The sequence below is a fragment of the Coturnix japonica genome, chromosome 8 (genome assembly GCF_054131305.1).
Source record: "Coturnix japonica strain WE chromosome 8, WE-NBRP24, whole genome shotgun sequence".
NCBI classification, from domain to species: Eukaryota; Metazoa; Chordata; class Aves; order Galliformes; family Phasianidae; genus Coturnix; species Coturnix japonica.
Window position 1 is genome coordinate 15,639,590 of NC_140670.1, and position 26,172 is coordinate 15,665,761.

A 26,172-nucleotide genomic window follows, 5' to 3' on the forward strand; every position below is an offset into this window, starting at 1 on the left:
CTGTTTAATAAGCTACTCTTACTGCACCAGAGGGTCAGCTTCAGCCTCTCACATTTATCCAAGCACAGTGGTTATTTCTTCTTTTTCTTTGAGGTCAATTGTCAAATGTCCACACACGCCACTTTTGAGCACTGCTGAGATTATAGTGTATAGTAAAACGAACATGGTTTAGCAGCACTAGCTTCAGACGCTACAATGCTTGGACACTAGAGGGCAGGTTTTCTTTAAACCTAAGCTTTGCCCACAATTCTCACGGATGTGACAAAATCCCTCTGCAGCTTATAGATGGCTGAATTTGAGTGGGTGACTATTCTGGTTGCATATTATAAGTGGTATAATTTCTGCTGGAAAACAGGCACGATCAGTGTCTGGGCTGTCCATTCTGTCATAGACAACTGTGTTTTGTAGCAAAGAGCCTTCCATCATAAGCTACACAGACCTCGAAAGTGTTTGAGATGAACCTCCCCCCCTTACTTTTATGCAGTTAACATCAGGTGAATTGCATTCAGGGGGCTTTAAAGAGATGTCATTCTAAATATTTGTCCTTTTATATTTTTCACAATAGCATGGCATAAAATGAAAAGAAACCTGCCATCCTCTGCTACTGTACAATTAATGTTCATTGACCCCTGCAGGGGATGAAGTTTTGTTATTACTGGGATCAGGTTCTTTCCACTTAGCCTAAATTAGTGGAACATGTGTCAGAGAAAGGAGAACATTTGTGCCCTTAGATCTTTTTAGAACTGGGAGTATATCTGTTCTTAGAAGAGAATGTTCCTGCTTTGAGTCATGCAGCCTTGACTCATGATGTAGATGCCCATCAGAAGAGGGTATCTACAGCAGTCCATCTCTTGTTCAACAGAGCATCTGTTTTGCTATCAAGTGCATTGCCTTGCTTGGGGCACTTTTGCTAAGGCCTGCTTTCTTACAGTTTGCCTTTAATTAATGGCCCATGTCAACTTATCTGTCTCCAAAGCTGTATGAGTGTGCACCCTGGTAAATTATACCAGCCAATGAATGTGGCACTATGTACATAGTGCTTCAGCGTTATATTGGGCTTTTTAATTCAGGATGCTATCTCAGAATTTTACTGATAGCTGCTCTTGAACCAAACACACCAGAATGGCCAGGACAGGGGTTTGCATTGAGGAAAGCCCATGCAGCTGAACTGAATCTCTGCTGGTCCAACATCCCAGATGTGTTTCTAGGTAGATATGTAGGTGTGTATTTGCAGAGCATCCAGGAAGATTGCTCTGTGCAGCAAGCATACTTTTCCAGGGTGTTGCCAAGACTGAATTCCCACTTTCTCCTTCCTTCTTTCCAACCTCTGACCTCATGCTCAATAGTACCCAACCCCGCACATCCTCCCCCCACCCCATATCTGATGGCCAGTCAGCCTAGAGCTCCACTGTCTTCTGTTGGGATTGTGGGGTCACACGTGTGGGCATTTCTCCCAGCGCCTGGGTCTGCTCTTCGCTATGAAGAGAGGGTTGGAAAAAGGGTGCACGCACGTCCTGCCTTCTTGCCTACTTCCCTCCACATTTTCTCTCCATGCCTCAAACCTAAATCTTTGCAGCACCATCTTGTCTACTGGCTGCTGACCTCATCCCCTAGAGTTGCAGTCCAAGTTTAGAAGTGAGCCTGATTCAAACTAGAGGCCTAAGCTGTCTGGAAAGCTGATGGAATTTGGACCAAGACTCAAATGTTGTAGCTCAGTCATGCTTTCATAATTTCCTATCAGATACTTTGATAATATAATTCTGTTAGTCTGTGTGGACTCTTAGGATGATGCTAAGCTTGTCAACCAAGAGATTACTTTGTAAACAGAGCAGAAGTATTTTGATTTTACAAAGTAAAAACAAAGTGAGCATGTCTGGTGAGAGAAGGATATTGGCGCAGCATTATTTGGGTAGGACAAAGGTCTTTCACTTTGAATAATCCTCCCTGATATTTGCACATACATAAAACAGGAAAAATTGTATTTTGAAATAGCTTTTACTCATAGGATAAATTATTAAACTTGCCTGTGCCCCACTCTCTCCACCAAAAAAAAACCAACCCACCCACCACAACCCAACCCTCCAAAAGAGAATAATAGCAAATAACAACTCTGCATTCTCATTGCCCCACAATGCCAACACTGGAAATTCAGCCATTTGTTCACATGGTATGTATTCAGAGTTCTGTGGGGGTGGGAAAGGTATCTCCCTTTTCTTTACCAAAGGCCCTTGTTTTACTCTTTCCTTTTGAAAAGAAGAATGAGCATCACAAATGCTTTTTATGACTGTGTGATTTTTTTTCCCTGTTTTGTTTTGTGATTTTTTTTTGTGCGTGTGTTTGTATTAAGAATGCTTTAACCGCAGCTGCGGGCTCCTCCTAGAGAACCCTAAATCCCTTAGAGCACCTTGTAGTAATAAAGCTGTCCCTGAATACTACTGAAAACAGCCCCTCCCAGACTGCATGTATGTTCCCTTTTGCCTCCTGTGATGTCTCGATGTTCGTGCTGGAGAGGATTTATCCCTCTTTCTCTCTCTCTTTCTCTGTTTTGTTGTTTGTTTGTTTTTAATTTCCTCTCAGTGTTGATGCAAATCCCCTATTGTATTCCCACTCTGTTCTAATCCAGTTTCCATATTCTCTGTGATGTCTTCCTTATCTTCATTTCCTCATTTCCTTCCTCTGCTTTCCATCAGCCTCCAAAAAAGATTTGGGATTATACTCCTGGAGATTGCTCTATCCTTACTAGAGAGGATAGAAAGGTAATTGTGTCTCACATACATTGTACTACAGCATCTACTGCGTATGTGTGTGTGTGTACGTGGATTTCTTTTGTAACATTGCCTGGGTTTTGTGTGCCTGTGAGTGATTTTATTTTTTAAATGGGCTTGAGCTCATTTGCCTAACAAGTAGCTAGTAATTTGATTTAATAAATGATTTTTAAACCATAATCAGCAGTAGTTTAGAGCGGTGGTTTTGCTATCTTGACTTGCGATGATAATTATACTAACAGCCTATTGCATATTGTTACAGTATCTTTTGTTTTTTTTTTCACAGGTGGGTTTTATAACTTAATGGTTTGTAGAATTAGATCCTAGAAGGCCCGCGCGTCTTTTAATTTTGAATGTTAAATGCCTAAATCAATTTCCCCTGTAACGATTGAAACGCGATTAATTACTAGTGAATTTCTGTGTATTGTCTGTACCATCTTTGACTTTTTCAGTTAAAAAGGCTCGCTTATTTATTTTTCAGAATTAACATTCCTTGGATTTCCCCTAACCCTAAGCATTATTTTCCCATTCTTCTTCTCCTTCTTTAACCAGAGTGATCTAGAAAAAGACCTCTACCTCTACCAGACTGAGTTAGAGGCAGATTTAGAAAAAATGGAGAAGCTTTATAAAGCGCCACATAAAAAGCCACAGAAGGTATTTCCTATTCTTTTCATGCTGCCAATCCCTGTTTCCAAACTCTGCTCTAATCTATTCGCTGCTGGATGATTATTAAATGAGGTTGGGATAAATAATGGTTCTGACCATTCTGACTGCATGGCTTGCTGTGTCGCTGTCAGAAATAATAGAATGTGATGCTGAGAATCCGGCTTGAAATCCATTTTCAGAAACAGTGATTTCCTCTCCCCCCTTCCTTTTCAGCTATCCCTCACCCCCACCCCTGTCCCCCCTTAGTGTTTTGAGTTCGGTGTCTGCAAAAAAAAAACACAAAACCCGTCTCTTTTTCACATGAATAGGCAGCAGCAATCAGCTTAAAATTCTTGCTTGGCATCACGTCATCATCTCGTGCCTTTGAAGCGTGTTGCCATCAACCCTCCCTTCGCACAAGCCCTGCTGCTCCCTGCTAGCAGGGTGTGCTGCCCAACGTTTGGATATTCCCCAGAGATTTTACACCATTTTCCCTACCCTGCACCTTGCCGTGGCCTTGCAGGGCAGGTCAGCTGCTGCCGCTCCGAGGCTCTGCAAGACCCGAACCATGAAATGATAGATTAAATTGGTAACACGCCATTTTTTTTTCTTTTGTTGGGCTTTTTTTTTTTTTTTCCTCCTCTTTGAAACTGCGGCATTTCAAGCAGGACATGGAGAAGCTGCTTTTTCAAACCCAAGATTTGCTTTTTCTTCCTACGTAGGAATCCTCAGGTAGATGAGGGGAGACCAAATGCAGCATTTCTTTTAAAATTGCCTTCCATTTTTTTCAGTAATGTGCGTAGGCAGCATTAGATGGATTTAAAGCAAGTGGATAAGATCTGGCTTTTGCTCTTGAACTTGTGCAGCTCGCATTGCTTCTCTTAAGAAAGGAAATGGAACTGAAACATTGCTTTTCTTGTTAGCGCTTTGGTATTTTTTTGAATGCTTAAGAACGTATTGTGCTGCAGAAATGTAATGTACCTTTAAAGCAACGGCGGGCAGTGACTGGTTGGGGGGAAAGCTTGGGGAAATAATGATGAGCATGTGTCTCCTGGTCCTGGCCCAGCTGATTATCTCTTCTTGCTTTTGGCTTTATGCACAATGACTCATTGGCAGACAAAAGAATAGGCGCTGCAAAAAGACATTGGCTGTGCTAAAAACCTGTCACTGCCTTGAAGGAACTCATGAAAATTGTTGCTTTTCTGCAAAGATATGAGCAGCTTAAATTGCATTTCGCCTTAAACTTCCATGTCTTGTATAGGCTAATATTTGGGCGATGGAAAATGACTTAAGCAAGCCTTTTTCTTACTTGTGGCATGTAAGCATGTATCAATGACTCCTTTGTTTGGACTTTTGCAGAATACAGCAGGTGTTTCTCCTCTGGAAACTTCCACAGACCATTCTTCCTAGTAAGTTTTCAAATTGCTTTTTGATGTCTCTTTTACAGTCTGGCAGCATGTAGGACAACGATGTAGGGTGCTGGAAATGGGCCAGCTCTGTTTTTGGCGATTGATATAGGCAGATGCATGTCCCAGGAAAATTATATATGTTCTTTAGATGAGTTTGGATGTGATGTCTGCTCTTTGGTCTTGAATGAATTTTGTAGTGATTACAGTAGTGGTAGCACTGCCCAGATATGAATTGCTATTGTAATAGGCAGCAACTTTTTTAAAAAACAAGTAGAATTGTAACTCCATCTTGATGAAACTTACATTTAAGATATAACCAATTCGCAAACAGTTTTGTTGCCTGGTTAAAAAATAAAAATAAAATAATTATTTCTGTTATTCTTGTGAGATTGGCTTCTGGTAGAAGTTCCCAGGTATGCATACCAGAAGAAAAGATTGTTTGTGGAAGGCAGTAATTTTTAGCTTCCAGAAAGGGAAAACTAGAAGTGGTAGCAATATTTCTCAGAGATTGGATGTGGCACTGGTTTTCTGGCCAATTGACTGGTACGTGGAGCTGGTTTGTTTCAAAAGAGGAAGGAAAAAATCCCTGGGTGAAATGCTAAACTGTGCTGAGTTCTTCCTCCTGTGAAGCTGCTGGTCCCTGTAACCAGACTGTTGCTTGGTGTTTCCCACAGGTCCAAGGATCTCCTTGTTGTGCATGGATTATTGGGAAAGGCATGCTTTCCTCCAGGCATCCAACCGACATTATGTTGTTTCTTGTTTCTATGACTTCTTAGTTTTCTTTTGGTAGAGAGAGAGCAGAAAAGTAAATGGAAATGTTCAACATTAGCGTGAATTAATAGCTTATTTTTGACAGAAGCTGATAAGAATCCTGAGTTCCTGACTGTCCCAGAAATGTTACCATGGCTGTGAAACCTCTGCTTGTTTTTGGTAGGCAGGCCAGGTTTGCCTTCCTGCATTCGTGTCATCTGCTGGAGCCCATCTCAATTTCCCCCAGAGTCTGGTAGCACAAGCCGCGCTGGTGGTTGTAGTTGTTCTAGGCCCTGAAAACTTGAAAAGTAATTTATGGGACTGCATGTGACCTGGTTTTCCTTGTCCAGAAATGAAAAACTTCTTTGTGCTCCAGACATTATGTAATTCCACTCCCATAGGCAGTCCTCTGATGTGTATGAAGGCTTTCTCTTTGCCCTGTAACTACAGAGTCCATCCAAAATAACCAGATGTGCATACAGATTTACCCACAACAAGCAGGCCTAACCACAAGCATTTCCACACTTGCATACATTTGAATCACTCCTGGACTTCATGGTGCAAACCAGCCATCAGAATGTTTCTGTGAATTGGCAAAAGACTACTATTATTATTATTATTATTATTATTATTATTATCATTTTAACTTTCTGGCAGCTAAGCTTTGGCCTGGGAATAGCATTATGTATGAGACTGCATCTCATTCTGAAGAGCCTGGTTGAGAATGCGTTAGCCTGGTATCAGATGTGCTCAGCTCAGCTTTTAGGAAAACAATCTGCCTGATTGCTTAGCAAATGTTTAGCACTTAGAGTAGCCCTTTATATCATGAAATATTTGTCATTTTTGGGGGTTTTTTGCTTGTCTTTTTCAGAGAGAGAACAGTGAAATCTAGATATGAAATGTAGGGGTGTACTGGCTGTCAGATTCATGACCAAGGAAAGGAATTTGTAATAAATTGTCAATCTTTAAGGGTCTATGAAATTATGGCTGTGCTTGTTTTTACATCTGTCTCAGATTTCAGCCTTTTGTTTTTGTGTCTGTGGGGTAGGCCTAGAGTCTGGGACATGACATTTCCTCTAGTGCAAGTTTGAGGGAAAGCTGTGCACAACTGTGCACATCTGGGAAATTTCTCTAGTGCTTAAAACAGTAATGTCCATAGCCCAGTGCTGTTCCTTTTCTGCACAGTCCCTCACTGAATGACTTGAAAAATTGTTCTGGGAATCTTGGCCCGTAGTGCTGGCTGGGAGGCTGACGTGGTTCAGACGGATTCCTGAGCAGCCGTGCTTTGCAGCAGGGAAGAGGAACTGCTGGTGTTTGAGGAGAGAGGACTGGAGCTGGAAGATAAACATGCCACATCCAGCTAGCCACCGAATTTCTGTTCATCTGCAAGGCAACTGTTCAGCTCCTCTGTGACCCTGTTGTCTCATCTGTAAAAAAAAAGGAGTGCTTTCCTGCCTCCTGCTTTCTGGGAGCCTGAACTAGGAGAGCTCCCTCAGGCCAAGAATACTGTGGGAGCACAAAGCTTGAAGTATTTTTGTAGTATATTCATAACCTCTTCATTCAGCATCAGTTCTTTATGCACAGTCTATTCTGGGGTTTACAGGTGTGGTTTTCTCTTTCACTGCAAGAAGCTTTCAACAAATGCAAGTGACCCACTGGCATCCCCCTCCACCTTTTTTTTTCCAAACTGTTTTCCAGCTCCACATATTCACCCAACTACCACTCAGCGAAGAGGGACTCAGAACCAGCACTGGGGGACCTTGCTGGCTTGGAGAATGAGAGACAGATTTACAAGAGTGTGCTGGAAGGTGGAGATATCCCGTTCCAGGGGCTGAGCGGTCTCAAGCGTCCTTCTAGCTCTGCTTCCACAAAAGGTAGGTTGTCAGGGCATGCACCTGACCTCTTCTGCACTATGTGTCAAAAGTGTGGTGATATAGAGCAAAGTACTGCAGGGTTTAGAGTCCTACTCAAGGCAATTGAGGGTTCCTCTGTCCTTCCTCTGCCATTTCTAGTTTTCTTTCTTTTCTCCCTCAGCCCACACCCACCAGTATTTTTCATGATGCCTTTACCCGATCCAGTTTCCTCATCCCAGCAGGGACCAGATCCCTCTGTCCAACACCTCTGCCACACCTCACACCTTCACGCTCCTCTGGGCTGCTCAGTCTGGCCTTGCTGTCCATCTGCACCCTGCATTGTCATGCTGCAGCCCTTCCTCACCTTTTCTGCTCTTCCTACTGGATCTCTCAGCAGACTGCAGTATGTCTGCTGGTCCAGATGCCCTGGGGTATCTGGCACCATGTGCTCCACAGCCTCCTGCCTGTGAGGTGTGCAGAGAATGCACAGGACATTGAGCCAGCAGTGCCCTGTGGTCTGTGAGGCAGCAAGGCAGCAGAGACGACTGTGTTCACCTCCCCATTCCTCTCCCAATCATGGGCTGTCTAGAAGATTAGGTCAAGGAAGAGCTGACTCCCATCAGGGAGTTGTACTGGGGAATGTATCTCTGAGCCAACTTCAACCTAAAAATGGCTTTGGATGGGGAGAGGACTGGGGAAAGAATGCATTGGGTTTCTGAACTGCTCTTCCTAAAAATAGTGCATCCATACCAAAAAGGTCTCTGTCTCCATCTTCCAGCTGTTTTTTTCAGCATTTTGTCCAGCCTTCAGGGCAGGGAGACAAACTGGAGCTGAACAGAAAAATCTGTTCAAACAGTTATTGTTCTCCAAACTGGAGTTGAGCCTGAATGGTTATTTTGACATTTTAATTTGAACTAAAATCAGAAACAGACCTAAAAAACTGCAGTCACAGCTGAACCCAGACTGTATCTGATGTTAGAAAATGTCCCCATTTGACTCCTTGATTTTTAAAGCAAACATGGCTCACACCACTTTGAAGCACACTCAGTTTGCTCCTAGCATGGCGTAGCTCTAATCTGGCTCTTGAGCAAGGCCAGCTGATGCAGCCTACTTGTGCTTTCACAGTCAGTTCTTGATTTTCTTCTTCCTCCCAGTAGTAAACTTTTTGGAAAGCACTGTGGTGAGACCATAGTAGGTGTGATTACAGGCTTGATATTAAGCCATTTTTGCAATGTTAGTGCCTGTGCATTCGTGCTGACACCTTGATCCTGCCCAGAGTTCAGCTGCCCTTTTCCGTGGTGCCACAGCTTCCCTGGAAGCCAATGATGCTCAGCACTTTCTAGGATGATACCTTCAAAGTGCAGCAGGCCTGTTTCTGGCTGAGCCTCTCATCTTTGAAATATTAGCAGCACTTCACCTACCCCTGTGAGCGCGGCTTGTTGTGCAGTGTCTTCCTGCTTTTCTTTATGTTTTGGAACGTTGTTTCTTTAAAGTGCATTTTATGAAATCCAAGCATGTTTTCTCTCCTTTCTCAATAGCTTTCTAGCACTTAAGCTAACAGGTTGTATTTATTTTATTCTGCATGCTTACCAGTGGATCGTAAAGGTGGGAATGCTCATATGACTGCACCCTCTTCAGTTAATAGCCGAACCTTTAACGCTAGTCATACCGGTATGTTAGGTCAAGCATGTAAACATAAGAAGCCCTTATCAGCTGCAAAAGCCTGCATTACTGAAATCCTCCCTTCCAAATTCAAACCCAAGCTAGCAGCTCCAGCTGCTCTTGAGCAGGACAAGAAGGGTATCTTGCTGTCTCACGAGAAAGCTCAAAGCTGCGAAAACCTTCGTAGCTCCATTGCCTTGTTCGATAATAAAAAATCTTTTATGGTAGACGTAGGGGAAAGCATAGAAAACATGTTGATGAAGTCGAAGCAGGAATATGCCATCAAGTCTGGCAGTACCATGAGCCTACAGGAATATGGCACCAACTCTAGGAAAGGCTACCTGTTCCCTGCCTCCAGGAAGAGCGGAATGGAGTTTACAATGCTGTATAAAGATATGCACCAGATCAACCGGTCCAGGATCCAGTTGGGCACAGTCTCCTCCTGCAGCGTGAGGGATATCGCATCTCAATTTGAGAATGAAGCAAAGGATAGAATGGAACACAGCCTTAGTCGAGAGGATTCAGAGCAGATCCCCAAAGACACTGTTTCCTCCCGTATCAGTGCCTTTGAGCAGCTCATCCAGAGATCCCGATCGATGCCTGCACTTGACTTTACCACTGGACAAAGCAAGTTCACCACTTCTCTCCAGTCTAAAGCTTGTCTAGGTTCTGCCTACTCTGCAGAGATTCTTCTGGATTTGCCAAAAATACACCAAGAAGGGAAGGATGCTGCCAGCTTGGCAGACAAATCCTCCCGTTCCTGCAGCAATGTGGAGGACACAGCTTCAGATGTCAGTGATGCCATCCCTATGGACACACTTTCAGGTTGCACAGATGAGATAGATCTTCTCTCAAATGCGTCTAATGACAGCGGCGGCAGCAGCAGCAACATCAATGGGCCTCAGAAGCATAAAATCAACAGATGCAAAGGCACATGCCCAGCTTCCTACACCAGGTTCACTACTATCCGAAGACATGAACAGCAGCAATCCTCAAGGAGCACTGATTCCAAAGGAATCTATGGGGACAAACACACGCTCCCCAGAAATGTCTACCTAATGAGCCCACTCCCCTTCCGAGTGAAAAAGCCATTCCAGCACAAGTCCAGCAGGACTCCACCCCCAGATTGCCCAGGAGCCCTGGCAGTGCCCAGCCCTGAGAACCCAGATGACCCCATACAGCTGCAGGGGAGTGTAGGGGACAAGAGCCATCACTCCCAGCATGAGCTGTGCTCCAGAAGCAGGCCTCTAGCCCCCAGGCGCCTGTCTTCCTTTGACATTTTGGAGAGGCTTAGCTACTTCCCCAGCATGGGATCTAGCCGAGATAGCTCCATGGGCCGCTCTGACACTCCTGACTCCTTACACAATGGGAACCCAGTTCCATATGCCCTCTATCACAGCTTGGACACAAACAACAACCCGCAAAGTGAACTTGGGACGTACCTAGGAGGTGGCTTTTTGTGTTCTTTACCAGTGTCCCTTCATCTGTATTGCTTTCCCTTCCCCTTCCCCTTTCTTCCACAACCCCTGCATTTTTACTCCCCACCCTTGCATCTCCTGACTCTCCCCATTATTATTTTTTTTCTGGTATGTCTTACATCCTTTGCGTGTCTTGCTGAGCATTTTTGTTCAGGACATGTTAACAGCTGCACTTCTGAGAAACGATTACCGCTGCCTTTCTAATCACACCGGGTTCAGTTGGTCTCTCAAGCAACTCCTGGGATACAAGAATCTCAACATGAGATGCTTCTAGTCCTGTATCATTTGCACACATGGGAGTATAAAACAAACCCAGATGATTTGCTTTAAGGAGCAGTTTCTCAAGGTCTAGTTGTGTGTGTGTGCGTGTGTGTGTATGTGTTAAATATTCCTCTCCAGTTAAATGCCAAGTCATACTTTGATGGCAGCAAATCTTTTCTTCACAAAGTCCTTCTATGTTCTTACTCTTTCCCGTGCCTTTATTTTCTCCCTGTTTTTAGATCTTTGTTAACAAGTACAGTCCAAAAGGGAAAAAAATGAAAATAGTTTAATTATAAGCATCTGATTGGCAGTTTGGTTAATGGCAATTGGGAATCCTTACTGTTGTAATGGAAGCAAATTGTTTAAAAATATTTATTTTTTTCCTTTCTGGTTATGCTCGATAAATCCATCTGTATTTTAACTTCCTTATGTTGTTTTGAAGTAGATTCAGAATCACCAAGGCATTTTGCACCAGTTGATTACATGGAAACTCCAGAAGAAATTATCCGCAGACGTTATGATGATAAAGAGGTAATGCCTTCTTCTATGGCCTAATAACAGCTGCAGCAGCTCCACACACAAGAAATACAGCTGTAACCCTTTTTAAAGGACAAATTATATGGTGATTGATATGTATCTTGGAAGTCAGAGCAAGAAATGGGAACAAGAATGTTTTAATACTGCTTCTACTGCTGGTTTATTGTGTGATCATAATCCAGTTTACCTTGTGTTTCAAATGAACCTAATAGCTGAAGTCAATTGAGCAGAATGATGTAGGAGGGCTACAAAGAATGTAAAAAGGTTGGATAAGTATGTGAGGTGAGGTGCAACACCTCAGTACTTGTGGATAAAGATGAAATGGTTATTCTACAAGTGACTTAATTTTTTATTGTTCTCCAAGCAAGCTACCAGTATTAGTCAGAATGGTCAGAATGTTCGTTTCCTGTGTGAGCCCTATGGTTCTGAATAGAAAATGTAAGACATTGCGAGCCATCAGAATGTGGGAAGCTTTACCTACCCTGGTACAAACCAGAATTCTTTGATGTCTCAAATTGACAATGAAATGTGTCAGTCCTTTCCAAAATGGCTGGATAATATATGGGCAAAATGAATAATTATAAGGCAATACAGAATTTGCAGCACAGGGAGTATTCAAACAGAGCTAAAGAAGTTAAAAAGCGATTGCTTTCCAGAAAGCTGTTTGCAAAAGTAATTAATGATAGTAAAATGAAATAAAACCAAGTAGTATTTTTAATGAAGAATCATTTTGCCCTTCTGAGTTCAAATAATGTTTGTGTGTGTTTTGAAATATAGATAAAACATTCTTAATTTCAATGTGAACAATATTTTTTGCTGTCTTCTTCCATTAAACTCTTAGTAATGCTCCCAGTGTCAAAAACCATCAAAAAAACTCATCTGAGAGCAAATCTCTAGTTAGCTAAGATATGCTGACTTCAAATTATAGAGCAGTACAGAAATGTGTTATTTGAGCGCAAAGGAAGAATGGGGAATCTGGCAGCTGGGTGTGGTTAGGCACTCTCCCAAGTTCCTTTCGGAGCTCAGGGGAGTTTGGTGCCTCAGCTTACGTGTGCAGCTGATCCAGGTCTCTTGGATGTCAATGAGAGAAATTCCTTATTGGTTGAAGAGGATTTGCATCAGCCATCTGTGTTATCCACAGCCTCCCCTTGTAAGCTCTCAGAGCCTGCCCCAAACTTAGATAAACTCCCACTGACTTCCATCAGCCTTGGATCAGATCCACTGTATGAGCTGGATTTCTGTTTTGCCATTACTGCAATGTACTTTTGTGCTTGCTAAATCTAATGGTATTGTGTAGTTCGTAGAATCAGTATTCTATGTTGAACTGTAAAGTTTCAGCTATTTTATTGAAGTCACATTTGTGGCAGCTTTCAGATGGCCTTAACTAGATGATTTACTGCCCATTTTATGCAATTTTATGGCAGAAACTTTTAGAGGACCAGAGACGGCTTAAACGTGAGCAAGAAGAAGCTGATATTGCAGCTAGAAGGCACACAGGGGTCATTCCAACGCACCATCAGTTTATCACTAATGAGCGATTTGGGGACCTCCTAAATGTAGACGATACAGCAAAGAGGAAATCTGGGTCAGAGGTCTGTTTTAGTTACCTCAGTCTGCTGCTTGACCCAAAGCGATATTTGCCTCTCACGACATTGTGCTTTAGGCCGACATTAGCTCTTCAGAGAATGTTGTTTGTTTTTTTACCCCCTTCCCCTTTCCCATTCTGGCTTCATTTAGAACTGCTTTAACTCTCGTGCCTGGTAAATTAATAGGTATCTCTGTACCAAGCTGCATATGTTAAAGCATGCCTGCTGAGAATTGCTGGTGCACACCTGTGATGCATGCCTTTAAATATCAGCTACTTTTAGTGAATCAAAGGCATTCTACATCCTTTGCATCATATTGCTACATTGCCTTCTGTCTGTGCCTTACGCCTAGGAACTTCATGCCTTGTTGGCCTTGGTTATGTGACTGTCTCATAGTTTTTGTTAGAAATAGATTGCCTCATCTCCTATCAAAAGATGCTTCACGTCCTTGGGAAATAACTGGAACAAAGGCTCAGCATGTTTCACTGAGTGCGACCTGGTCAGTCTTCTGAAAGAGACAAAGGAGGAGATGGATGGTTTTTCTGTGATCCTGAGCCACTTCCCCGTGGGGCTGGATGCTGGGCCAGGTGTGCTGGCCAGGTGCTGTCTCCTGCCTTACAGGGTGCTCCTGTGGCTCTTACAACTGCTTTGTTTCCCCAGAGGTGCACTGTTGCAGTGGGTGAGCTGATCACCATGTGGATAGGTTACATATTTCTGCCCTTTGTTTATGTCATTTAAAGCACTCCATAAATGCAACTATTGCTTATCTTATGCTTCATTACCAGAATGACTTTAAAATTGTCCAAATGCACCATTAGAAAATGAGCCAGATAAATGAAATTTTAAAGCTTAGGCCTGCTCTCAGTGCGTCCTCTTCGGCTTTATAGCTACTGAAGACATTTTTAATGAACACACTTTATGTATTCATACTTCCTCCTCACCTTTGTCTCTTTCCTACCAATTCATACTTGGACCACATTGCAGGATTCAGCAGGGCCACATAATAATCAATAAGGAGCCACATCAGATAAAATCCTATTTTTATTTTTTTTTTCTTTTTCCAGCTGGTGAGTTTTGCACTCAGATTCTCACCATGATGGGAATTTAGTCCCAGAGCCTTCATAATTGTAGTTACTGAAGCAGCTTTTATTCACCAGCATTGGTTACATTTTAAAATTTGCTGCTGTTAAGTCCCATTTAAGTGGTGTTATACCACAAATTGGTGCTTTTTGCCCTGGTAAGAGGCCCACTGGCCCGTCCAACATATTTACACTTTAGCACCAGTTGCACATAAGCTTGTAGCAGAATACCTGCCTTCATTTCCATCCCTAGACTAATGTTAGCTGTAGAAGGGTTTGGAGTGTTATTCCTCAGAAGAGGATGGAAAACCTGATTATGTGTTGATTTTTTTTTTCCTAATCTCTAGATGAGACCTGCTAGAGCCAAGTTTGACTTCAAAGCACAGACTCTGAAGTGAGTATAGCTTTTTCCTATTGCTCTTTCTGTTTTTTTCCTCTAGGATGCAGCATTTATGAAGTTTCATACAATTACATTCGCATTTCACAACTCAGACCAAGCAAGGTGTCTGCAGCAAGGCAGGGAAAAATAATACAAATCTAGCAGGCTGTAGCCTGTAAGGGGCCTTTAGGAAAATATCTTCTTTCTTGGTGTCAGCAAGAGACTTAAACACATACCTAATTTTAAGCATGTAGCTGGGTGCTCGAATCTGCAAGGATACAGTCTGCTCACTTTTCCCTTGGTAGCTGTGGATGTACCAGCATTGTACAATCAACTCCCTGTGGTGAGTCATAGAGCCTTACTTATTCTATTTTTTGTTGTTGGTAACATTGCTGCGAAGGGCCTGAAGGAACACTGCCTCTACACGAGCCTTGGGAGGCTCTCATTTTAACATTGCTAGGGAAGGAAGAAAACAGAATTCAGCGAATGAGTGACTGATTTTCTGCTCAGATGCTGCCCTGGAATGGTTTTCTTGTATATTTTATAGGTGATGATTTGTAATGATTTACAAAGCATCTCCCCAGGACCTGCAGTAAAACTGAAGCAAATGCAAGGAGTAACTATAATGTCTCTTGAGGAGAACACACAGGGTATCAGACAAAGGAAAGCAGAGCTTGTGAAAATTGTGTTAGGAAAGGCTGGGTTGCTTGTTTTTCTGTGGGGAACCACATCGAAGGCTTATGAGCCCAGTACAAGCTGATCACAGTGTGAGTTCCTCTTTCACAGTTCTAGCACTGAAGTCTCTGGGTTGAAATCCCAATTGTTATCCCATGTGAGGTCAGTGGTTGCACAGCCACTGGCTGACAAAAGTGTCTCAGAATCAACTTGTGTGTGTTTGAGGGTTCATCTAGTCACTAAACTACCTTCCATTAAAATCACATGTCTTTTTGGAAGGCTTTTGTGTTATAACCAGTTTTGAAGCAGGAACTGAGCACAGCTTCCAGCTTCCAGTCCTCCCACCGTATCCAGTGTGGAAAACAGCCAGTGGCACCTTTTGCTTTAATTTAATCCTACTGCTGCTGGGAGGATGTGTTGTCCTTTGTAAGTCTGTTTTTTGTTTTCCTTTGGTTTGGATTTTTTTTATTTTTTTATTTTTTACAGAATACCCAAAGAGCAAGAGAGTTCTTTGTACATGATGGTGTGAACAGAGCGAGGGTAATTCTCAACATATAGCCTTCACTTTGATTAGAGCTTGATATCTATCTGTAGGGATGTTGCAGATCTTATTACTTAGGGGTATCTGAAAAGAAAAAGAACATATCTAATCTGCAGTGGAATTCTGATGGAGTGCTTGTGTTGTTAACAGGGAACTTCCTCTGCAAAAAGGAGATATTGTTTACATTTACAAGCAGATTGACCAGAACTGGTATGAAGGTGAACACCATGGCAGAGTTGGCATCTTCCCACGATCCTACATTGAGGTAGCTGCTTACCTGGATGTGTTCTCTTTGCCCATTCCCTTTCTGCTAGTGATCATTTCATGAACTTTTTGCATGCAACTCTCTTGATTTTGCTTGTTCATTCTAGCTCCTCCCACCAGCCGAGAAAGCTCAACCCAAAAAGCCATTGCCATTGCAAGTGTTGGAATATGGAGATGCTATTGCTAAGTTCAACTTCAATGGCGATACACAAGTGGAAATGTCCTTCAGAAAGGTAAGACCTAAGTTGCACTGAAGAATTGAATCCAGACAGAAGCTTTTTAATGCTAGAAACTTTCAGTTTCCAAATGAGAGCTTCAGCAAGTTCAACCTTTTTGTCAAGGATTCATTCTCATCACCTATGTTTTTACCCTACTGTTATGCATTGCAATGAGAGTGTTGTGGATCAGCTGAATCAAGAAGTGCCAATTGCTTTATTAGATTTAACTGGGAAGATACTTGCAGCACAAATGCGGTAAGCTGGGCTGTGCACAGCAAATTAAATATTTGATGACATGTCTCCAATATGATCCTCTCCATTGGAGATGCACATAGTCATGTGAGAATGGTGATTCAATAAGAGGAAAGCTGGATTCCCCTTCCCTTGTGCTACAAACCAAATAATGAAGTGAGGCAAGGCGGGTGAGAATCTGTAGTGCTGAAGCTTCCTGTAGTGCTGAAGCTTCCTAGATCTGATTGCAGTCAGAGAATAGCAATTAGCTCTGTAATGACTGTTCAGTGCAGTCAAATACATTTAAACAACAGCAGCACTTCTCTGTCTCAACCAGCATTCTGTTTTTGTGATGCTCAAATTAGGTCTTGTCAGCTGTCTTTTAATTACATGTGAAGATGGGGCCTGTAATTTGTATTAAGGATCTGAAAGACACTTCATTTGTCAGCAAAAAAAGGGAGACGGCATAGAGAGACCTAGTTTAAACTGCAGACCTGTGCATATTCCATGTACACCTCATACCCCGAAAGGATCTCACAGTCAGACTATAGCCTCTGTTTTCCATTTTTTAACTAACTTTAGTACATATAGTCTTTAAAATGTGAGGTGAACACAATCTGTAGGCACCAAGAGGTCTATGTTTCTTTCTTCTCTGAGCTGAAGAGTATCATTCCCACCTAGAGGTGGGAATTAGGTAAGGACCATGAACTGGGGAATAAGGTAGGCTGAGAGCTACAGATTGTTTTAAGTCATTTGCAGTGTAATCTGCTTTGAAATGATTGTATGTCAGTATGCTAAAGCCAGGACTTCATTGCCGCTCTTTCAACAGGGTGAAAGGATCACATTGATTCGACGAGTGGATGAGAATTGGTATGAAGGAAGAATCTCTGGCACCAGTCGCCAAGGCATCTTCCCTGTAACCTATGTGGAAGTGCTCAAACGGCCAGTGGTCAAGAATGCCATTGATTATCCAGACCCACCTGTGTCACTCTCCCCTAACCGCAGTGTGACAGCTTCACCACAGGTATTTGGACTGGATGCAAGCTAGTAAATGCACCTTGCAGAACAGGGGCATGTTGTCATTACCGTGCTAGTAATAGTGCTGAAAAAAGCTCTAGCTAACACTACTATTCTGTGCAGTAAAGCCTATGTGCTCCCTTCAGGAGAGGTGATGTTTCATTTGCCAGAAAGGTTAATTGATGGGTCAGTTATGGATTTAGAGACTCAGCTTTTCCTCTCTTATCTGTAGCTTTAATTCAGGCCAAGGTGATATGGTTATGGTTTCACTGCCAGAAATGGAATGAATATATAGGTGATACAGCTTCTTTTCAGTGGGTGTTTACAGACCTCCAGAGCATGATGGACTGTTATGGTCTGTAGAAGTCATTATGGTTGATTCCAACCAGCTTGAATCAAGCTGGACCCTTACTCCAAAATGTTCCATGTCAAGACCAAGGTTTTAGGAGACAGTCACAAGAGTGTTCTGTATTATTTGTGACTGGTGCTAAGTGAACTCAAGTTTAGAGCAAGCTGGCCTGGCATTCTTCATGAATACTGGATTGACTACAAGCTCTACTACAGTTTTAACTAGAAGTCAATATGGCAACAGGTAATTGCATGGGGAATGTGAGTCCCAAAATGTTTGCCATGGAATATATACTGGGGAGGCAGTGAGTCTCTAAATCCTTATGTTTTTCTCTCATTCTGCAAATACTCATGCTTAAAGGTCAGCATACGTGTCTGGAATGGGGCCATAAGGTTCTGATGCATCACAGGACCACGGAAGGCCATTCTGAGGTCAAGACTGCAAGGAATTGAAGTGGAGAATTGGGATCAGGAGGAGGGGATGTACAATACAGGACACGGTGGCTTTTGCCTGATGTCTGTCTGAATCTCCCCTTAAGGAGTGCTTTTATTATTAGCCACTGTGTAAAGAGGAGAGGCTTGCTGCTTGTTTGGGGTTCCCTGATGAAGTGGTCCACAAACATGTTTTTCTGTTAGTCCTTGGCTCTCTCTGTGTAGCTGTGGCCTGTCTGCCACTAGCTCTCTGCTTGCTTCTCTCTCTGGTGGAAGGGATTACATCCAACCTTTTTTTGGTTTCCTTAGCTATCCTTCTGATTCCCTCCTCGCAGAGCAGTTCTCTTCCTTACTTTTTTTTTGCCTGATTTGGCAGAGAACTGAGAAACACTGATCAGTTCTGTACACATAGCTGGTCTCATTGGTGGTAACAGCCAAGGGCAGACTTTGGTCCTGCGTTCTGCCTGACACAGGACTTTAAACAAAGTAGCCATAGCTGGTTTTTCTTTTGTTTGTTTGTTGGTTTTTGTTTTTTTTTTAAATTCATTTGTTTCTCCTCCACAGCTTCAGCAGTGTAAATTTCTTGAGGGATAGGCATTATTCAGTGTAAAGTTGGATAAACTTAAAATTCATTGCAGCTATGAATTCTGACTGATTCCATGATGCAAGCTGCCAGAGTCCCAGATGTCAGGCCAGTCAGATGCTGCATGCTGCCATTGTGGATAGTGATTTTAGCTACTCCTTAAGGTACTTAGGGTTAATGGTAAGAAGTGTAAGGTCTTCCACAAGACATCTGGAATCCTGGCAAAGACTGGAGGAAGGCATTAGCAGTACAGATATGGACAGGACTCCATGGTTGGAGTAGCTGTGGACAGCAGATTCTCCAGCAGAGTGCACTTGTCCATGGAAAACTTAGGCACGTGCTAGGTCATAGATCTGCTCCTCTCCATGTTTGCTCACACTCCTTTTACTTTTGCTTGATTGCCTTTTATTTTCCTTTCCTATTTTTGTTCATTTATTTCTTTTTCTCTTCTGCTTTTGTCTCCTTCAAGTCTCCCAGCTCTGAGCTGCTCCATACACCAACTCCTCCGCCTTTGCCCTTCTCACGCCGTGCCTTGTCTCCAGAGGTGCAGGCGGTCACATCCGAGTGGATTGCTCTGACCGTGGGAGTGTCTCCTAGCACCACTCCTGCTTTAACTTCTCTGCCTGAAGCCTCCCTCTCCCACACTGACTCTCTCTCACCTCCTACTGTAGCGAGCCCTTCCCCCTCATTCAGCCTTCCCCATTCTCATTTCTCAGGCTCCTCGACTCCCAGGTCCATTAAATCCCCATTGCCCTCTTACTCATCTGGGCCCCAGCCCTCCACTCGCAGTTTCTATCAGACTGCTCCGCAAAGCAAAGAGAAGGTTGGTGGCTCCTCTTCTCCCTGCCCTCGCTGGGCAGGCAGGAGCCCCGAGAGCATCCTCACAGAGCAGCACGGCACCCCTGGCAGCCAGGCCTGGCTCCAGAAGACTAGAGAGGGCAGCAGCAACCCCGAGCAGGGTTCCCATGCTGCTCCCAACATCTCTGTGGAGCGCTGCCTGAAACCGTCCCAGCTAGACATGCGTGCAAGCCCAGAAAGGAGACCTGTGAGTTCCTCTGAGGACAACCAGTTGTGTCAGGAGCTAATGGCTATTGTGCAGGGAGGTAAAGCAGAGGAAAAAGTCACGAGGAGAGGTGATCTGGGAAAGTTTCAAGGCGGGGAAAATAAGGTATTTCTCCTGCATGCGTGTGCACTACTCTGAATGCCTGACTTTACTGGTGTGTTGAGGTTTGTGCTGCTCTGCCAGCCAAGCAGAGCCAGTGGCTGCCACGTGTCCTTTTAATGATCCTAAAACCTTCTTCCAGGGTTCACCAGTGGCATTCCCTGGGTGGTAGATCAGAAACCTTCAGAAGAGTCCTCAGGAGTAGCGTAGCACAGAACTGACTCATTTGGCCATATCTAACAAGGTGGCCATGCCAAGCAATGGCTGTTACCAGATAAAAGCATCAGATGAAAGGCTCATACAGGCCTCTTGCTCATGTACTTCACCATCTAGAATACAGGCAATTATCTGCTATTTTAAGATTTTCCAGTGTGCGATGGACCATCTTTGGTAATGAGATTTATTTCTTCCCCATAAAGCCAAGCATTGAAGCATCTTACAATTCTCAGCCTGGCTTCTGGAATCACAAAAGCTATTATTGGGGAAATATAGGATGGATGATCCTGGAGACTGTGGATTAGTGATCCTCAGTCTGGGATGTGCATGGCTAAGTCAGGGAGGCTTAATTGTTATCTGTGCTTTGAGTGGAATTTATTGGAATTTATTAAGTTTGCATTTTGAAAATTACATGAAAGGGTTCCATGTGTAATACTCCCAAGAATATTTAGGCATAAGTAGTTATATGTTACAAGAAGGAGCATAAGGGAACCTTCTAGTAGCTTCTGCAACATTTTCTGTCCTCAGTCTCAGTGTATGGAGATCTGCCTTACTTTGAAACTCCTACTTGTCTTAGTGTTGGTTATGGACTACAGCCATCCAAAATACATTGTAGCACTTCTGTGCTAACTTGTACAGGAGTGGAAATTTGGGGAGCTCAAAATTGTAGTGTTACAAACAGCTCCTTGAATGCAATGTGATTGCCTCCATGACGTATCCCATCAAGCCAGTGTTAAATAGTGAGGGACTGTGATTTCTACTGTGGCACATTTCACACTGGGAAATCTTATGACAACTTGTCCGATTTCTGCTTGAATCATAACCAGAAGCATATTGAAAGCTGCATTAAGACCATGCTGTTTACCAACTGCATATGTTTTTAGCAGTGTTTTCTATGGGCATAACCTGCATGTTTAAAGCAGAATGAGGTGGTAAGCTCTGACCAACTAACTAGGAAACTGCATCTGCCCTTGCATGGAGTTATGTTTGCTGTGTGTGCATCAAATCTTACAGCATAGCAGATATTCTTATCACTACCAATGACTGTGATAAGAGTGTATATGCCAAGCTGACCAACTTTTCTTTTCTTCAAAAGACTGCAGACTCAAAAGCTTTCTCTTCACCTGCTCCTCTCTCTTCCTCTGCCCTTTCTTCCTCTACTGTCACAACACAGCCACCTCCCAGACTTACACGCAGAGTCAATAAGCCACAGGTAATCATCTTTGCTGATTACTCTCCCGTTAGAGTTGTTTCCATGCCATGCCATTGTTTTATCATATGCTTGTCTATCCATTCACTGATTCTACACATGATATTTATCCCGTCATTTAATTAAGTATTTTTATTTATTTATTTATTTTTAAGTCAATCAATTTAAACAGTTTCCAGGCTGTGCAAAAGGGCAGGTATAGGCAAAATCTTCTGATGCAAATCCACCTAATTGCAGGTCAGAGGGTTTCTGCCAGTTTATACCAGCTAGAGATCTGGTTTTTGTTCCTCCAAAGGATTAGCTCAGAACTTCCTAGTACTTTAGCTGCTGATTATTTCTGACACTGGGTTCCTACAGGTTAATTTCATTCTAAGGCAGTATCGGTGGCCTCGTTGTTAGCAGGAACAGTATCACCTCTGATACTTTCATTCAGGCTTTGTTTAACCTCTTGAGATCAGTATTCAGGGCCTGAGTGTCTCAGAGCTGGGATAAGACAACTCAGTTTGGTATCCACAGTGTTGGGGACCTGTCCCAGCCTTCCCAGGTAGCTCAGGTTGGATATTTGGAAAAAGCTGTCAGAAAGAATGGTGACGCGTTGGAACGGGCTGCCCAGGGAGGTGCTGGAGTCACCATTCAAGCGACAGGTGGATGCAGCACTGAGGCACTTGATTAGTGGGCACAGTGGGGATGGGTTGTCGGTTGGATGAGGTGATCCTAGTGGTCTTTTCCAACCGTAATGACTCTGTGATTCTGTGACACCTCCAGTCATCTTTAAGAGGGACAGAATGGTGTCTATGCATCATTGCCGGCTCAGGAGAAAGCAGTGCGTGCTGCTGGAGGCTGTCAGTCCTTCCCCACAACCCCACACGATGGCAGTGTGCAAAGAACAAAGCTCATAGTTAGCAAAAGCCAGGCTGAGTTCTAGTGCTGGCTTTGGGGGTAGCAGTCTTGGCTTCATCTGCAAACCATGTTCATGCTGAGTGAGTGTAGGAAGTAGATGCTTATTTTCAAGGAAGCTTTATGAGAGTGAGATCTAGCTTTAACTCTGAAATCTTGGTTGCCTTTACTCCCCCCATGTCCCATGCTGACTTTAATGCACTTCTATTTCAGGTGCTGCACCTGGTCAGAGTGGGACACTAGCACTTCTTTGGAGTTGAAGTCAAGCCACATTTTATACGTTGTGTGCCTTGACAATCAGCCCATTGTCAGTGTCAATTTAACACTGTGCTTGACAGCCGCCAGCCTTTACCTCCTTTCCAGCTCTGGGCCTACAGTTAGTTAGGGAGCAGGAGTGGTGTGCGTATATACATACATACATATATAATGACTTCCCATTACCTGCATGACCCATACAGAGGCCAATTGCTTCAGCAGACATGGGGGCCTTTTCAGAATCTATCTTCTTCCCATTGAATTTAATTAAATGAGAAGAGCATTTAGTATACGTGGAAGTGAGACATTGCATTTGGCTTTGTTTCCAGTACTGTCTGTCCCTGGGCTCTGAGGTATTTTACTGTTTTAAACATCATATTTTGCTCGTAAAAGATAATCTCTCAGGTTATGAAATTCAAACTCAGGTTTTTTGTCATTTTAAGACTGCTTAGTTGCAGAGCTGGGTTAAGGGCTGTGTTCTTCCCTGTTCCACTAAGCAGTAATGTAAAGAGCACTGGCTCTTCTAGATATTCTGAAATTATTCACTTTTCTTTAGTTTCACAGTTCAGACTAATAAAACAAAAGATAAAAGAGCAAGCCCTTAGCATGTGAAAAAAATGTCAAGTGTAATTAACAGATGTTTCTTCAGTATTCCAGTGAAATTTGATATTAGATGTCAGATGAATTTTCAGTGGTGATAGCATGTGTGAGCCTTTAGCTCCCAACCCAATGGCCGAGGAGTCTCTCCATGTTCTCTGCCAGCCTTTGTGCCTGGTTGCAGTACACAACAGCCTTTTCAGTGCCCTTTGTAAGAGCTCTTGGGCCAGCTTTCCCCTCACTCCCACCAGAGCTGGGATTTGACATGTGCAATGGTTTTCCTCCACTCTGGAGGTCTGGGCAGTCCTCCCTGCTCATGGCTCTCCATCCGTGTGCAGGAGCATCCCTGTTACATGCCCATCTCTGATGGGATGCCTGTGTCTCTGCTTCTTTCTGTGTGTCCTGTCAGTCTGGTCTGCTTAGCTTTCCCTTTGCTCATGTAGTCGTTTTGACTCACACCAGAAAGGTATTGGAAGAAGACCTACAGACAAGTGTGGGTAGTGGATGGACACACTGATGACTCTGTTAGGAGCCAGGAAAGTGCTACTGAGTGGCTCCAGGATCTTTCTCCCTATGAGTACAAAACCTACCTGAGGACTTTTCTAGGCTCTTAACATAGAACATCTTCCTGGTATTTCTACAAACCTGTGATGCTCAATAGATCTGCCCTCAAACTCTGTACAAGGTGGAAACAGTGGCCAGCTGTGCTTTGAAACTGGCTGTGTAGGATGGAGGCAGAAACACTGAAGTCTTAGCAAAGCAGTTAGCGTGACTGAGAGGGTAGGAGCTGTGTGGTCCTGATGGATTGTGGAGCATTCAGAGACAGTGCTAATTTCTTTAGCTCTCAAATAACTAATTTAATTCAGAATTATTAATGCTTTTAAGAGAAAAGCTGGTCTGAGGAGGTCGCAAATAATCAATGAGAAATGGACCACATGGTCTTAGGCACTCATGGAGCAGTCAATTTATTAGTGAGGAGCAGAGAACCACTTTCTTGAATTAAAAAGTCATTCTTACAACTGTGTCTCATCTCAGGATGGAAATTGTTTCTTCCAGATTCTTCACCACCTGGGTTAGCCGTGATCTCATCATATTTGAAGCACTATATCCAGTTGCTCTGCAAAATAGTATTTTTAAACTTGTAATTATTCTATTAGCCTTTCTGGAGACTGATGTTAGGCGGATGGGAATGACTTGTATATATTCTGCCATGATTTCAGGCTCATCAGTAAGTGCTTTGAAGGCAAAATCCTCCTCAGTTAGCACATCCAAATTACATTTTATTTTCCCTCTGTAAAAATGCATATGGTTATAGAGCATTGTGTCTTAGGGCAGCAAACCCAGATCCCAGCCCAAGACAGCATGACTGATGAAGGAGGAAGAGTTGTGGGGTTGGATTGGTGTGGAGTGGATCACAGTCCTTGAGAAGAGAGTCAGTTCTCTTTAATACATTGATGAGCACAGTTCCAGAGGTCCAAGAGGTAGTTCAGAGGAGCAGGAAATACAGCTCATTACACTATGCTTCTCCAGACTCCTTGAGTATGCTTGGGCTGAAGGAGTCACAAACATCTTTCTCCTCTGCTTCTGCTCTACCTCAGGATGCCATGAGCTCACAAGCCTTTTCCTAAGCCAGTGGTGCAGCCACGTCTTTGAGCAGAATGACTGAAGGGCACTGATGAAATAAAAGAAGAGGATGAAAAAGCATAAAGATGGAGGCATTTGGCATTTGGGATGAACACTGTATTGGATTATCACTGAGGATGGCAGTGCTCTGTATCTTACCTGTTTCAGTGTGCTTACCAGTTTGGATTATCAGAACTGTACTCATTCAGGCACCTCATTCTCTAGAGCACTCACACAGCATTCTTCTGGTGTTTGAATATTCAGAAACATGCAAAACCAGGTTCTGGATATCTGTGTGATCTCAGTAGCAATCCCCTTTCCCACAAATCCTCCAACCCCCTAAATCCTAATTCTTCTTGCTATGCCCTGGGATATGGGAGTTCCTATGAGAAGGATTGACTAGGGAGAAAGGGAGTCCAGAAGTTTCATGGATGGTGTTTGGAGCTTAGGCTTTCAGTCGGCCTCCTCTGACCTGAAACTCTGCTTTGTTCTGGGAATTAACGGAACAGCTCAGATCCTCGTGTGGCACAAACCAGAGTGATTTTGATAAGGTTACACTGCATCGTGCCTCCTGAGGACCTGAGCTGGTCTTTTTTTAAGAAGCAAGCAAATTACTGTTCTCTCCTGTGTCAGAGTCACCAAGGACTTTGCTAAAAACAGCAACAGATTCCTCTCAGTGGGTTACATGCTCTCAACTATGTATTTCTGTCCTTGTCCTGCCCCCTCCCAACCACTGGAATGCAGTGTGACGCTATGTATCAGTTCTGGTTGTAGCCATGGCCATAATCTTCCAGCTCATCCTTTGACTCTGTGCTCTAAGCTTCTGTTTTGCTGTCCTTCTCTTTGCAGCATTCTGTGCACTGCAGTGCAATTGCGTTACTGTAGCTCTAATGTCTTGTTTAAATGAAAGATCTTGTTGTCCAAAAAGAGTGGTGTTGGGATGGGGAGGGGAGGAGTTGTTCATTTCATTTTGTTGTCTGCGCACCATTTTTTTTCTTTTTAATTCTGACCAGTATAACATCTGCTAAAATGTCTTCCTTATCATCTGCTTGGTGATCACACAGCCTTCCCTCCATTCATTGAGAGCTGGACCAGATCTCACAGAGTCTGAAAAGAGCTATGTGGTAAGGCTACTGTTTCAATCAGATGTGTAGTCCTAGCCTTTCTTCACCAAGACAAGGACATCTCAGTAGATTATAAAATATCAGCACCGTTTTTAGCTGCGTAATAGGTATATATTTACCTATTTACATATGTTGTTTTGTTTGCAATAGAAGAAGGGAATGTAGCACTTAGAAAAACTTCCATAATCAATGAGAAGTTGGGCTAATTGTGCTGCCAGTCCCTGGATATAAACTAAATGAAGCCAAATGCATGAATGGAGCAGCCCACCTTGCATTCTTGAACTGACTTCATTGCATTTGTAATAGTACCACCGTAGAACTAATTGCAACCTCTTATGCTGCTGCTTTTTAAAGTATATGTCTATGTATTTGTTA

General features: G+C 43.2%; 1 protein-coding gene across 50 annotated transcripts in view; it reads left to right on the top strand.

Annotated features, from left to right (window-relative positions):
* SORBS1 (sorbin and SH3 domain containing 1) overlaps positions 1 to 26,172 on the top strand; it is a 154,993-nt gene that overhangs the window by 124,182 nt on the left and 4,639 nt on the right. For 9 of the 50 annotated variants that reach the window (XM_085554369.1, XM_085554353.1, XM_085554355.1 and 6 more), the window contains 8 exons: positions 4,770 to 4,819; positions 7,268 to 7,443; positions 11,269 to 11,354; positions 14,373 to 14,419; positions 15,771 to 15,885; positions 15,992 to 16,117; positions 17,163 to 17,357; positions 25,738 to 25,797. In XM_085554369.1, the coding sequence (XP_085410495.1) occupies positions 4,770 to 4,819; positions 7,268 to 7,443; positions 11,269 to 11,354; positions 14,373 to 14,419; positions 15,771 to 15,885; positions 15,992 to 16,117; positions 17,163 to 17,357; positions 25,738 to 25,797 (855 nt within the window). Of the gene's footprint in view, positions 1 to 2,690; positions 2,757 to 3,317; positions 3,420 to 4,769; positions 4,820 to 7,267; positions 7,444 to 11,265; positions 11,355 to 12,784; positions 12,953 to 14,372; positions 14,420 to 15,770; positions 15,886 to 15,991; positions 16,118 to 17,162; positions 17,358 to 19,182; positions 19,882 to 21,187; positions 21,305 to 25,737; positions 25,798 to 26,172 lie in introns of all 50 variants that reach the window. The other 41 variants (XM_085554342.1, XM_085554344.1, XM_085554364.1 and 38 more) reach the window with 20 other exon arrangements.